General features: G+C 44.9%; 1 protein-coding gene and 1 pseudogene across 2 annotated transcripts in view; both read right to left on the bottom strand.

The window, feature by feature from the left end:
- LOC144673284 (uncharacterized) overlaps positions 1-14,409 on the bottom strand; it is a 150,190-nt gene that overhangs the window by 77,791 nt on the left and 57,990 nt on the right. The window contains 2 exon segments of the mRNA XM_078535201.1: positions 1,613-2,228; positions 10,651-11,202. Coding sequence (XP_078391327.1) covers positions 1,613-2,228; positions 10,651-11,202 — 1,168 coding nt within the window.
- Positions 7,059-14,409, bottom strand: part of LOC144673274 (uncharacterized) — a 159,666-nt pseudogene continuing 152,315 nt past the window's right edge. Inside the window, exon 4 of the transcript XR_013574279.1 lies at positions 7,059-8,026. The product of XR_013574279.1 is annotated as an uncharacterized LOC144673274 (transcript). The remainder of the gene's footprint in view (positions 8,027-14,409) is intronic.

Genomic DNA, 14,409 nt, shown 5'->3' with positions numbered 1-14,409 from the left:
GCGAATGGAAAGTTGTCTCATTTGGTGTTCCCCAGGGCTCAGTGTTGGGACCCTTGCTGTTTGTGTTATATATTAACGATTTGGACGTGAACGTGGGGGGGACGATTGGGAAATTTGCAGATGACACAAAGATTGGCAGAGTAGTGGATAGTGTAGAGGATAGCCATAATCTCTAAAACAATATAGATGGGTTGGTGGAGTGGGCGTTAAAGTGGCAGATGGATTTTAACATAGATAAGTGTGAGGTCATACATTTAGGGAGGTCAAACAGTTACAAGGATTACACAATAAATGGGAATATACTGAGAGGGGTAGATGAAGTGAGAGATCTTGGCGTACAAGTACACAGGTCCCTGAAGGCAGCAGTTCAAGTAGACAAGGTTGTAAAGAAGGCATATGAATGCTCTCCTTCATTGGCAGAGGTATAGAATATAAAAGTAAGGATATAATGTTGGAATTGTATAAAACACTGGAGAGGCCACAACTGGAGTGTTGTGTGCAGTTCTGGTCACCACATTATGGGAAGGACATAATAGCTCTGGAGAGAGTGCAGAGGAGGTTTACAAGAATGTTGCCAGGGTTAGAAAAGTGTAACTATGAGGAGAGATTGGATAGGTTGGGGTTATTTTCCTTAGAACAAAGAAGGCTGAGAGGTGACTTGATTGAGGTGTACAAAATTATGAGGGGAATAGATAGAGTGGACAGGATAAAATTGTTTCCCTTGGTAGAGAATTCTAGATCCAGGGGACGTAGATTCAAGATAAGTGGCAGAAGGTGTAGGGGGGAACATGAGGAAGAACTTTTTCACGCAGAGGTTAGTGGGTGTCTGGAATTCGCTGCCCAAGTTGGTGGTTGAGGCAGAAACTTTAAACTCCTTTAAAAAGTACCTGGATCTGCACCTAAAGTGCTGTAAGCTGCAGGGCTATAGACCGGGAGCAGGGAGGTGGGATTAGAAAGGGCACCTGGGTGTCCTCGGGCTGGCATGGACAAGATGGGCCAAATGGCCTCCTTCTGTGCTGTAACTTTTCTATAGTTCTATGGGTATAATGATGGCAGATTTGAAGGAAAGATGGACAGTACTTTAGAGAGAAAACCGTTGACATATTCAGTGAAAATGGGGAAGTTGAGTGATCAGTAGTTTAGTGGGTGTAGGGTCAATAGAGCAAGAGATGAATTTCATGGACAAGATGAGCTCTGAGAGGGCATGAGGGGAGATGGAAGGGAAACTACAGAAAGATGTGAGTTCAGGGCTCAGGTATTGGGGAACTTTAGGGAGGGCGAGTGGAAAGGAGGGAAGCAGCAGAGGCAGCTCATCCGATTGTCTCAATCTTAGTGACAAAGAAGCTCCATGAGACCCTCACACCAGTTGTTGGGGGTGAGGATGGAGGGAGAGCATTTCAAAAGGAATGAACTTGTGTTAGAGATATTAAAAAGGTTCAACACATTGTGCCTTTTAACACAAAACTAATTTATTTGATATTTATCCAGAATATTTGCCCCCACCTAAGTGGTCTGTAGTTTATTAACATCAGCAGAAACAGATCCCAATGAACATGGTTCAGTCCTGGATGTGATTAACAGCAAAATCCCACCACTTTAGTTACTTGTGAACTCGCTGGTGTGTCAGCAGGTTGGATGAGGTAGTGAATCCTTTCCCACAATGGGGGCAGGTGAATGGTCTCTCCCCAGTGTGAATTCGTTGGTGTATCAGCAGGTGGGATGGATGAATAAATGCCTTCCCACACTGGGGGCAAGTGAACGGCCTCTCCCCAGTGTGAATTCGTTGGTGTGCCAGCAGGTTGGATGAGGTAGTGAATCTCTTCCCACACTGAGGGCAGATGAACGGCCTCTCCCCAGTGTGAATTTGCTGGTGTGTCAGCAGGCTAGATAACTGAGTGAATCCCTTCCCACACTGGGGGCAGGTGAATGGCTTCTCCCCAGTGTGAACTCGCTGGTGTCTCAGCAGGTAGGATGAGGCAGTGAATCCCTTCCCACACTCAGAGCAGATGAAAGGTCTCTCCCCTGTGTGAACTTGCTGGTGTGTCAGCAGGTGGGATGACTGAGTGAATCCCTTCCCACACTGAGGGCAGGTGAATGGCCTCTCCCCAGTGTGAATTCGCTGGTGTACAGTGAGTTGAGATGATCGCCTGAACCCAGTACCGCAGTGAGAGCATTTAAATGGTCTCTCGTCAGTGTGAACACGTTGATGGGACATCAGCTCGCAGGAACTTTTAAAGCACTTCCCACAGTCTGGGCATTTAAAAGGTCTCACTTCAGTGTGAACTCGCTGGTGGCTCAGCAGGTAGCTTGAAAGAGTAAATCCCTTCCCACACGTTGAGCAGGTGAACGGCCTCTCCCCAGTGTGACTGCGCCGATGCTCTTCCAGCTCTGACGGGAATCTGAATCCCTTCCCACAGTCCCCACATTTCCATGGTTTCTCCCCGATGTGGCTGCACTTGTGTCTTGACAGGCCAGATGATCGGTTGAAGCCTCGTCCACACACAGGACACATGTACGATTTCTCTCCACTGCGAACGGTACTTTCTCCTTCCATGTTCAAAATCAAATGATATTCAGGGCGAATGTCAGATTCTGCTGTGATGTTTTGTTTCTGTTTCCTGACTGCAAATCCTCCCCTTCTAAGACCCTGTGAAATTGATTTAAAACAGAAAAAAAGGTGTGAGAGAGAATCCACAAAAACACAAATGCAGGTTGTGAAATTGAGCTGAATGAATCTGGTAATTTGTGGGGCCGGCACCAGGGAAAAGTGACCATGAAAACTGCCGGCTTGTCATAAAAACCCAACTGGTTCACTGATGTCCTTCAGGGAATGGAACCTGCCACCTGGTCTGGGTCTCCACAAGACTCTGGCCTCCATGGGATGAAAGAGAGAGGTGGGAGGTGCAGGGGGTGAAGATGTGTTTAATACATCTTCAGCTCAACCAGAACTTTGGCAGAATATCCCAAACCCTCAACATCCACCACCTAGAAGTATGAAAGTAACACGTGTCAATGAACACCATCACCTCCAACTCACACACCGTCCTAACTTGTCTGACATCCAGTACTGGATGAGCAGAAAGTTCCTCCATTTAAATGTTGGGAAGATGAAAGCCATTGTCTCCACTCCCTAACCACCGACTCCATCCCTCTTGCAGTTCTCTGAGGCTGAACCAGACTATTCACAATCTTGTTGTCAAATTTCAGCCCAAGCTGAGCTACTGACTACAAATCACTAAAACCACCCATTTCCACCTCAGTAACATCGCCCAGCTGTGCCCCTGCCTCAGAGCACAGCCCGGTCCCCACGGTGGCGCTCTGGGTTCCTGTTCTCATTGATAGGGGACTTTCTGACCCACAGGGCATTCTGGATAAACCAGCCGCCATCGAGACCAATCAGTGAACAGCCATTTTTTTCCCCCAGTTGGTAAATTGGAAGATCCATGGCAAGGGGGATATTGGACAGGAAGCACAATGAGAGGTTCGGACACTTTATTAAATACTTACAGCAGAAGCACATTAATCTGATCGGAGATCACTTCCTCACGAGCAGCCAGCGGTGTGAAGCCTCCTGAGATTCCGGTCCCTCAGCATCTGTGGATGGAAACCATCCTGGTACCTTGTCTATCTTTCAGTACAGACAGCTTATCCAATATCTCATCAATTTTAAACCCTTCAAGGGTCTCAACTATCTCCTTTTTCATCAGGACCTGTGCAATGTCTTTTTCTTTGGTAAAGGCAGGTGAAAATTGTTAGTTTAATACCTCAGCTATGCCCCTTGCCTCTATGTGTAAATCCCCTTTGTGGTCCCTAATCAGCCCCACCCATACCTTTATCACCCTTTACCTAGTTGTATGCCTACAGAAGACATTTTAATTTTTAAGTTACCTGCCAATCTCTTTTCATACTCTCTCTTTGCTTCTCTTAATTGCTTTTCCAATTCTGCTTTGAACTTTTTTTATTCAGCTTGGTTCTATTTTACACCTGACATCTGCAAGAAGCACATTTTTTCTTCTTCATCTTAATCTCTGTCGTTTTTGTCATCGTGAGAGCTCTGGACTTCTTGCCCCTATCTTTTGTCTCGTGGGAATAAACCTTGACTGTGTCTAAACTACCTCTTTTTCAAAGGCTGCCAATTTTTCAGTTCCAGTTTCACCTGCCAACCTTTGATTCTAACTTAACTGGGTGAGATCCATTCTTACCCCATGGAAATTGGCTTTCCCCCAGTTCATTATTCTCATACTTACCTGAAACCTTTGCCTACAGACAAACTGTTTCACTTCCACATTCAAACTTTGATGATATTCAGGTCCGGATTAATTGAGTGACTCTGTCAGATGTTGATGTGATGTTTGGATTGAGTTTCCCGTCTGTCAATCCTCCACTTCCAGTGCCCTGTAAGTTTACAATAACCGTCACTATAAATCCAGGATAGAAACTGAGAAGGGACAAACATTTCTCTTGATTTGAGTTTGCTGTGTGTAAATCTTCCCCTTCTAATCCCCTGTAAAAGGAGTTTCCAAAATCCATCCCTGTCAGTCCAGGATAGAAATACACAATATCATCTCCTCCTGCTGACAGGGACAGGGATGATCGCGCATGCGCCCTGCTGCACAAGATGGCGGCCGTTAACCCGGGTGTCTCACCTAGGGACGCGGATCGGGGGAACTGCCGCCCACAGATACCAGCGAGGAACCGGTAGCTTGTTATTCTGACTTCAGAACGGCTCAAGGTGTTTACGAAACCTGCCCGTCCACCGGCCGGCTTCATCTCTCCCTCAATTCGGCCCTTTGTCTTACCGGCTGCGGACCTGACAAACAAGCAGCTTTCTTTCGCCCTCACTCACACTGCGCATGCTCCAAACTCGAGGCGGGACTGCACCTGCGCTCTGATGTCCAGCTCCAGCAGCCACAGCACATGCAAACGTCACAATGTCCAGGTGATTGACGGCAGCTCCGGACCAATGGTGGATGGGGGCGGGACTGCAGGATCAAAGGGGTGCGGTTGGCCCTCCAACCAATCGGAGTGAATGAAGGGCGGGGTTGAACGCGGGTCTCCCTCATTGGCTGAAACTCTGCATCATTTTGAAAACTGATTTGTCTCAAACTCCAGGAGAAAACTGGACTTTTCTGTTTGTTGCTTTAAACAGATGAAACCCTGTAGGTGTGGTGCAAATATTTCAACATTTATTACTGAAATTTGGGAACATGGTGAAACGAGGCACAAACTTAAAGGAATAACTGGGCACACAGGGAATGTCACCACAGCAAGGGGAGTCCTTGGTTTCAATAAATGAGCAGGCAGGAGGGTTTAGGACAGGTTAGGGAGATGATTAATACTGTCATCATTCAGAACAACACGGAATGTAAAGGAAAAACTGATCTCAAAGACAATCTGTTGTAATATGTATGAAGGGAATGTGCTGAAACAGGTTTAAAGGAGTTAGATATGTTTTCTATATTGCACAATCACATCAAAGCTTCAAAGATGAGACATGAAAGCCCTCGACATTAATCATGACAAGTGGGAAGCTAACTGATGATTGATGCAATTGGAAACACCAGCTGTGGGCAGGAGTTCACCACCACAGCGACATGTGGTTTCAGAAACTCCAACACAGACAATCAAGGTGTCAGCAGAGATCATCCCACAATAGGAGTAAGGAATACCTTCATACGGGGCACTTTTGCCTTTACAGTATCGGCTTGTTCAGCCATCAGATGGAGTGCAGCAAATCATCTCATCTGATCTCACCAAGGTTCTGAGGCTGTATTCCCATCATCTCTCACAGATGAATGGATGCTAAACATATGGGACAATCACATTAAAATCTGGAACTCAGATGGGAATATGGATTGGTGTTAGGTGGGAAGATCTGGATCAATGTCTTACTCCAGGAAGACTTAAAATCAAAGTGACAGTATTTCAGAACTGATTCCTGTGATATCAGTGATCCCATTGCTCGTAAGACCGATGGAAGTATTTAGTGGAGACAGTAGCATGTTGGAAGATGCTGTACAGAAGGTTTTCTAAACTAACTGAGGATAACAGTGAGGGGAAAGGAAGGGATCTGGAAAAAAAGACTCTTTGTGTTGTTACAAAGGACATTGGACCTTCCACTTGGTTTGACACACACACACACACACACACCCACATGGGTACACTTCCTATCGATCAGGTGGACCAAGTTTTGCCTCACACCACCAACCCGACTACTGACTAGGACTGGGGATAAAGTATCAGTGTCTGTAAGGACCAAAGTGTTATAGAAATTCAAGTAAACATTACGCTCCAGGAACTCAAAGCAGTTTTGACTATCTAATTCCAGCACTTTCTCTGAACCTTAATCTATAATGGACAACATCTTGAACAGAAGCAATAACAAAAAGTTAAGCCATCAATGGATATTGAGCGGTCTATGGCCACCCTGGTGATCAGCCCTGGTGGGAGATTTTAGACAATACAGGACATCTTTGCATAATCGCAGCCCCTACTTTCCTATCGGTATTACAGATAAACCCCCTTATATTGATGGTCTGGGTGAAGGTCAGGCCACAGAGCAGAATGGATGAAAAGATGGCTCCAAACTCCCTGTAAATCTAACCCTCTGAATTCTGTTTTGTAGCCATCTTTCCATCCATTCTGCTGCCTGGCCCTTCACACCACACAGCCTGATCTTGATTACCCTGTAGGTTGTACACACTGTTATGGATAACAAGCTGGTTACAAAACAGAAAACAGAGAGAAGAGGTTAAGCAAAGTGACTCAGACTGGTAAAAGATGGGGATTGATGCTCCACAGGAAGAAATGCTGGGGCCACTGTTATTCACAATTTACATAAACAATTTGGACTCAGAAATCAGAAACCCAATTTTAAAATTTGGGAGCAGAATTTCAGTAAATCACAGATAAGAATTCCCAGTTAACAAAACTTTGTTGCACAATTCATTAAATCTTTAATTCAGTAGCAGAGTGTACAATGACACGAGGAAGTGATGAACTGATTTATTTATGAATTGTTGTGGTGTCTTTGATGAACGGACCACAGGAGACTCGGGTACAGGTTACGATCGTTTATTCGAGCAATTGCAAGGAGGGCACCATCTCAATGTAGCTTGAGAAAGTACTCTGCTAAACTACAAGTGTTCATCATATTTATACATTATTGGTCACGTACAAGAACAATTTCCAGATTTCAATCTCGTCAACATATAGGTTTACATTAAACAGACATGTCTTTGGTACAAAAGTACATGCATCATCTGACCCCACCTTCACCCAGGCAGAGACCTGCCTTCCTATCTAAGCTGGAACCATCTGTCCTTCCCCTATCTGTTGAAGAGCACACTTAATCTGTTATTGCCATCCTCTGACTCCAGCCTAACTCCCAAAACTCCCAATCTATCATATTTACATTCTTCTTCGTCTAATATGGCCTTGCTGATGCTCGCAAGCCCTGAGAATGTGCAAGGTTCAGCATTCTCTCTGTCCCAGCCTGAACTTTAAATGTTAACTACTTAGCAATTGTGGTTTTGCATGCTGGGATATGTTAAGTCAAGTCCCTTGACCATTACTGTATTCCTTTATTTCCCTCTAACATGAATTAATTGATTACCAAATTGGGAAGTACAGTTAATACTGAGGAAGACTGCAACAAAATCCTAGGATCTAACACACACACATCAATATAACAGGGAATTCTTGAAAACACGGTGCAGGTCCTTCTTTATCTGGAGATCAGATGTCTGTTGTATAATTGTCCCAGTAGTTAAAAGGATCATGTGAATTCCTCCATGTGTTATTTCAATGCAGACTTTACACTATTTATTTTTAACTATGTCTCACTTTTTAAAGGTGCTATGTCAACACAAGTTGTTGTTGACATTGGTTTAAAGTAGTGGACTCAGGACTGTCACTAATAAACCTTAAAAACTTCACAGAATAATCACCACAGTCATTTTTAAACTGGAGACTTATTCCTGCCATTTCAGTTTCAGTCAGGAACAGAGCACAGTTTTACATCAATCTCTGATTTAAAAGCACGTTCCCAGACTGCCTGACTGAGGTTGAACAACCACAGTTGTAAAGGAACCTTCTGCTCTGTGCCTAGGAGCTTTGAACCACGATGGTTCCAAACAGAAATCAGAGGGTTAGATTTACAGGGAGTTTATATTTTTCCATCCATTTTTCTTTGTGGCCTTGGACTCCACACAGCCTGACCTTGGTCATCTTTAGGCTGTATGTACTGCATAGAAGTGGCTGTGACACATTTCTTACACACCTCAGGACTCACCCACATATGGGTCAGTGAAGAGAGATGAGAAAGACCAAAGTGTCATTTGTCCCTCTCAGTGTGACCCAGAAGGACTGTGTCCAGGCTAAAGTTCTGTTCCTGCCATATGATCCTCCCTCAGATTGTCCTTTCTGAGCTCCAGCCAGGTGATGTTAAACACTCAGGTGGGAAAGACAAAATTGTACAACAATGTGTGAAAAACAAAGTTTGACATGCAATGTGACATTTATCCGGAATATTAAGCAGCAGCCCATTGATATGGTTTATTAACTTATATACGAACATACGAATTAAGAGCAGGAGTAGGGCACTCGGCCCCTCGGACTTGTTCTGCCATTCAATAAGATCATGGCTGATCTGATTGTAATCTCAATTACACATTCCTGCCGACCCAATAACCTTTCACCCCTTGCTTATCAAGAATCTATCTACCTCCGCCTTAAAGATAATCAAAGACTCTGCCTCAACTGCCTTTTGAGGAAGAGAATTCCAAAGTCTCACAACCCTATGAGAGAAAAAAATAATTCCTCATCTCTTTCTTAAATGGGCGACCCCTTAAGCAGTGGCCCCTAGTTCAAGATTCTCTCAGAAGAGAAAACATCCTTTCCACATCTACCTTGACAAGGCCCCTCATAAGCTTATGTGTTTCAATCAAGTTGCCTCTTACCCGTCTAAACTCCAACAGATACAAGCCTAGTCTGTCCAACCTTTCCTCATAAGACAACCTGCCTATTCCTGGTATTGATCTACTAAACCTTCGCTGAACTGCTTCCAATGCATTTACATCCTTCCTTAAATAAGGTGACCAATACTACACACAGTACTCCAGATGTGGGCTCACCAGTGCCCTGTATAACTGAAGCATAACCTCCCTACTCTTGTATTCAATTCCCCTCACAATGAAAGATAACATTCTTTCAGTTTTGCTTGTTGCACCTGCATGCTAATATTTTGCGATTCATGCACCAGGGCACCCAGATCCTTCTGAATCTCAGAGCTCTGTAATCTCTCACCATTTGAATAGTATGCTCCTTTTTTTATTCTTTCTGCCAAAATGGACATTGTCACATTTTCCCACATTATACTCCATTTGCCAGATCTTTGCTCACTCACCTAACTTGTTTGGATCCTTTTGTAGGCTCCTTATGTCCTCTTCACAATTTATTTTCCTACCTGTGTGTCATCAGCAAATTTAACAACCGTACCATCGGTTCCTTCATCCAGATCATTTATATTAAATTGTAAAGAGTTGAGGTCCCAGCACTGATCCTTGTGGCACACCACTCATCACATCCTGCTAACCAGAAAAAGACCCATTTATGCCTACTCTCTTCTTCCTGTTAGCTAGCTAATCTTCTATTCATGTCAATATGTTAGCCCCTACACCATGAGATTTCATTTTCCGCAATAACCTTTAATGAGGCACCTTATCAAATGCCTTCTGGAAATATAGGTACAGTACATCCACCAGTTCTCCTTTATCCACGGCACCTATTACTTCTTCAAAGAGCCCAAATAAATTGGTTAAACATGATTTCCCTCTCACAAAACCTTGTTGACTCTGCCTGATTACCTTGAATTTATCTAAGTGCCCTGTTATAATGCTTCTAACATTTTCCCTATGACAGAAGTTAAGCTAACTGGCCTATAGTTTTCTACTCTCTGTCTCCCTCCCTTTTTGAATAAAGGAGTTACATTTTCTCTTTTCCTATCTGACGGAACCTTCTCCAAATCTAATGAATTTTGGAAAATTAAAACCAATGCATCAACCATCTCACTAGCCACTTCTTTTAAGACCCGAGGATCTATCAGGACAGGGGGACTTGTCAGCCCGCAGCTCCAACAATTTGCTCAGTACCACTTCCCTGGTGATTGTAATTTTCTTGAGTTCCTCCCTCCCTTCCAATTCCTGATTTACAGCCATTTCTGGCAAGTTACTTGTACCCTCTATAGTGAAGACGATGCAAAATACCTCTTCAATTAATCTGCCATCTCCTTATTTTCCATTAATAACTCCCCAGATTCACTTTCTATAGGAGCAACCTTCACTTTGTTAACACTTCTCATTTTTAAATATCAATATTTACTCTTACTATCTGACTTTATATTTCTAACTAGCTTTCTCTCATATTCGAATTTTTCCCTCTTTATTAATCTTTCAGTCATCCTCTTTTTTAAAATTCTGTCCCATCTTCTGAGCTGCCACCCATCTTTGCACAATTATATTTCAGCAGAAACAAACTCCAGCTGTCAGAATGAAATAATTCAATCCTGAACAGGATTAACAGCAACAGTAACCAGATTTCAATCCCCATAGTCACTTGTGAACTCGCTGATGTGTCAGCAGGGTGGATGACTGAGTGAATCCCTTCCCACACACAGAGCAGGTGAATGCCCTCTCCCCAGTGTGAACTCGTTGGTGTGTCAGCAGATCCTTTTCACTTTTAAAGGTCTTCTCACACTCAGAACATTTAAAAGGTCTCTGATCAGTATGAACAAGTTGATGTGTCAGAAGGTGGGATGACCGAATGAATCCTTTTCCACACACAGAACATGTGAATGGCCTCTCGCCAGTGTGAACTCGCTGATGTGTCAACAGGTCAGATGAATTGGTGTATCCCTTCCCGCACATGGAGCAGGTGAATGGCCTCTCCCCAGTGTGAATTCGCTGGTGTGTCAGTAGTTTGGAAGGCCGATTAAATCCCTTCCCACAGATAAAGCAGGTGTATGGGCTCTCCCCAGTGTGAATTCTCTGGTGATTCAGAAGCCTGGATAATCGGTTAAATCCCTCTCCACACAAGGAGCAGATGAACGGTCTCTCCCTCGTGTGAATGCGTTGGTGTGTCAGCAGGTAGGATGACTGAGTGAATCCCTTCCCGCACACAGAGCAGGTGAACGGCCTGTCTCCACTGTGAGTTTGCTGGTGCCTCTGAAAGTTTGATGAATGGCCGATTGCCTTCCCACACACGGAGCAGATGACTGAACTCTGCTCAGTGTGAATATGCTGGTGTCTCAGAAGGTTGGATGAACTAGTGAATCCCTTCCCACACACGGAGCAGGTGAACGGCCTCTCCCCAGTGTGACTGCGTTGATGAATTTCCATGGTTTCCCCGCATTTCCATGGTTTCTCCATGGTGCCAGTGTCCTCGTGGCTGTCCATGTTGGATGGTCAGACCAAACCTCGTACACAGTTTATCCCCGCTGTGAATGATTAGATGTTTTTTCAAGCTGTGCAATTGGTTAAAACATTTCTCCTTCTACATTTAAGGTTCAATGATATCCAGCACCTGATGTATTGAGTGAATCTGTCAGATTTTGACGTGATTTTTGGTTTGAGTTTCCTGTCAGCAAATCTTCCTGTTCACCTCCTTGAACTGCTGTAGTCCATGTGGTGTCGGCGCTGTTAGGAAGGGAGTTCCAGGATTTCGACCCAGCGACAATGAAGGAATGTCAATATATTCCCAAGTCTGACTTATGATGGAAAAAAGGTTATTGATAAAGCAGCTGAAGATGGTTGGGCCCAGGATACTGTCCTGAGGAATTCCTGCAGCGATGTCCTAGGATTGCGATAACAAAGAATTTTTAAAAATTAAACTGATAAATGTTAAATTGTGTTATTGGTAAAAGAGATATTCATTTAATTTTTCAGAGATGACTGATACCCCAGGGGTTCACTCTGACTCCCCTGACTGACTGACTCAGGGTCCAGTCCTCAATCCCCCCCGATTGGTGACTGAACTCGCTGCTCCTTTGCTTCTCCGGCCTCTGAGCTCCTCTTGCTGTTGTTTCCCAGGACAGTCAATGCCCGCTCTCCAACATGACCCTGTCAGATGGAGTTCAGGGGCGCAGAGGGAGAAAAGAAAATGAGGCGGTGAATCTGAGTTGGGAGAAACAAGGAGAGAAACAGGATTCAATGGAGAAACTGAGCGGGGGCGCGAGCGCAGCCTCAGGAGCAGCGAGTGCGGCTCTCAGAGGCCGAATGAGAGCGGCCGGGCCCGGCGGCCGTGCGGTGATCTCCCCGGGCTGGGGGTCGGGGCTGCCCATTAAAGCGATGCTGCAGCACCTCCCCCCCTCCTCGCCGCCGCTTCCCGGTTTCTTCTCCCGTTTCCACCGAGTTCGACTCACAACAAAGGAGCCGCCCAGAATGCCCCGCGGCTGGCCCTGGGGAGCATGCGCACTCTCAGCGCCTGGGGAAAGGAGCGAGTTGGATAGAGCGGTTTCTGGGGCGCGGGGATTTGTGGGAGGGATGGCCACCATTAATGAGCAGCTGCAGGTAAGTGTTTTTCTGCATCCTGGCAAAAACTCAACAGAATGGAATTCTTTCTCTGTTCTCTCTGCACATATTCTGTTTAAACAACATAATATTTCCGGTATTTGCCTCAGGATTGGAGTTGGATGCCCTTGCCTGTCCCTGGCCTCCTGAGTGGACCTTTATTGTTGTATCAGTTTCAAAAGGAATGGGGATGGGGGAGAATCTTCTGTGTAGTTTTCAGCCCAGTTAAGCCTCAAAATTCCCAATGTGTGGACTGCCAGGGGAGATAGATTCCTCTGGGATGTTCGGTTGCTAAACAGACACAGCCCCTACAAAGTAAACAAGTATTCTCTTCAGAGCAATAATTTCAGTAAAGGCTTTTAATTCATTTCCATTTAGTTTTTCAAATTAATTCTTGTGGTGTGGGCTTCTGCCAGCAAGGCCAGCAAATATAGCGGATGAGTGCAACTCCAGTTACACTCGAGAAGCTTGGCAACATCCAGGACAGAGCAGCCTGCGTGATTGACACTCCACCGACCAGCTTAAATATCCACTCCCACCACCACCGTTGCAGAGTGGCAACAATGTGTATCATCTATGAGATGCACTGCAGCAACTCGCTAAGTTTTGTTCGACAGCACCTTCAAACACACGACTTTTATCACCTAGAAGGACAAGGCCTGCAGACTCATGGAACACCGCCACCTGCAATTTTCCCTATAAGCCACTCACCATCTTGACGTGGAACTATATCACCGTTCCTTCACTATCAGCTGATCAAAATCCTGGAACTCCTTTCCAGCAGCAGTGTAGTGTGCCTACACTACATAGACTGCAGCAGCTCAAGAAGGTGGCTCTCCACCACCTTCTCAAGGGCAATTAGTGATGGGCAATAAATGCTGGCCTCGCCAGCAATGCCCACATCCTGTGAAATCCAACCTGCTCCACACGAAGCTGATTGTGGGCCTTCTTATCCACAGCAGTCCTTGTGCTAAAGGTACTTTGACAATGCTGTTAGGTAAGGGATTGCAGGATTTTCGCCCAGCAATGATGTCCAAGTCAGGATGGTGTGTGTGACTTGAAATGAACATAAAGGTTTCCACATGCACCTGCTGTTATTGTCTTTAAAGTGGGTGGAAGTCACAGTTTTAGGAGGTCATGTCTAAGTTCTTGTCGACATGTCAATGCATAAGACCCCTCTCCTTCAGTATCATTCCCACGCCACAGCCCTAAAACTTCTACCTCTCTATCTGCTTCTGCTGAGGCCACTGTCTTATTTTAGGTCAATATTGGGTGGCAGGTTCCCTACCCTGATGGACATCAATGACCTAGTTAGGTTTTACAATCCAACAGTTTTCATGGTCACTTTTTCCTCGTGTTGGTTCCACAAATGACTAAATTTATTCAGTTCAGTTTCATCACCTATCTGTGCTTTTGTGCGTTCTCCCTCACTCCCTTTGCCCTTTTTTAAATTCATTTTACAGGGTGTTAGAAGGGATGGATTGCAGATGGAAGCTCAAAACAAATATCAAGTCATAATCGGACAATATCAGCCTTTGAATGTGGAAGGAAAAAACACTGTTCACAGCGAGGATGAACCATATACATGCTTTGTGTGTGGACGAGGCATCAGCCATTCATTTGGCCTGTCGAGACACATGCAGTCACACTGAGAAGAAACCAGATAAATGTGGGGACTGGGGGGGAGGTATTTAATTACTCATTTCAGCTGGAGACTCATCGACTCAGACACACTGAGTAGAGGCCATTGACCTGCTCCAAGTGTGGGAAGGGATTCTTTAATTTCTCTGCCCTGTTGAGATACCTGTAACTTCACAGCGACGAGCGAGTCCAAATGTTCTGG

The sequence above is a fragment of the Cetorhinus maximus genome, unplaced genomic scaffold (assembly GCF_964194155.1).
Source record: "Cetorhinus maximus unplaced genomic scaffold, sCetMax3.hap1.1 HAP1_SCAFFOLD_323, whole genome shotgun sequence".
Lineage (NCBI taxonomy): Eukaryota > Metazoa > Chordata > Chondrichthyes > Lamniformes > Cetorhinidae > Cetorhinus > Cetorhinus maximus.
This window is presented reverse-complemented; position numbering and strand designations above follow the sequence as displayed.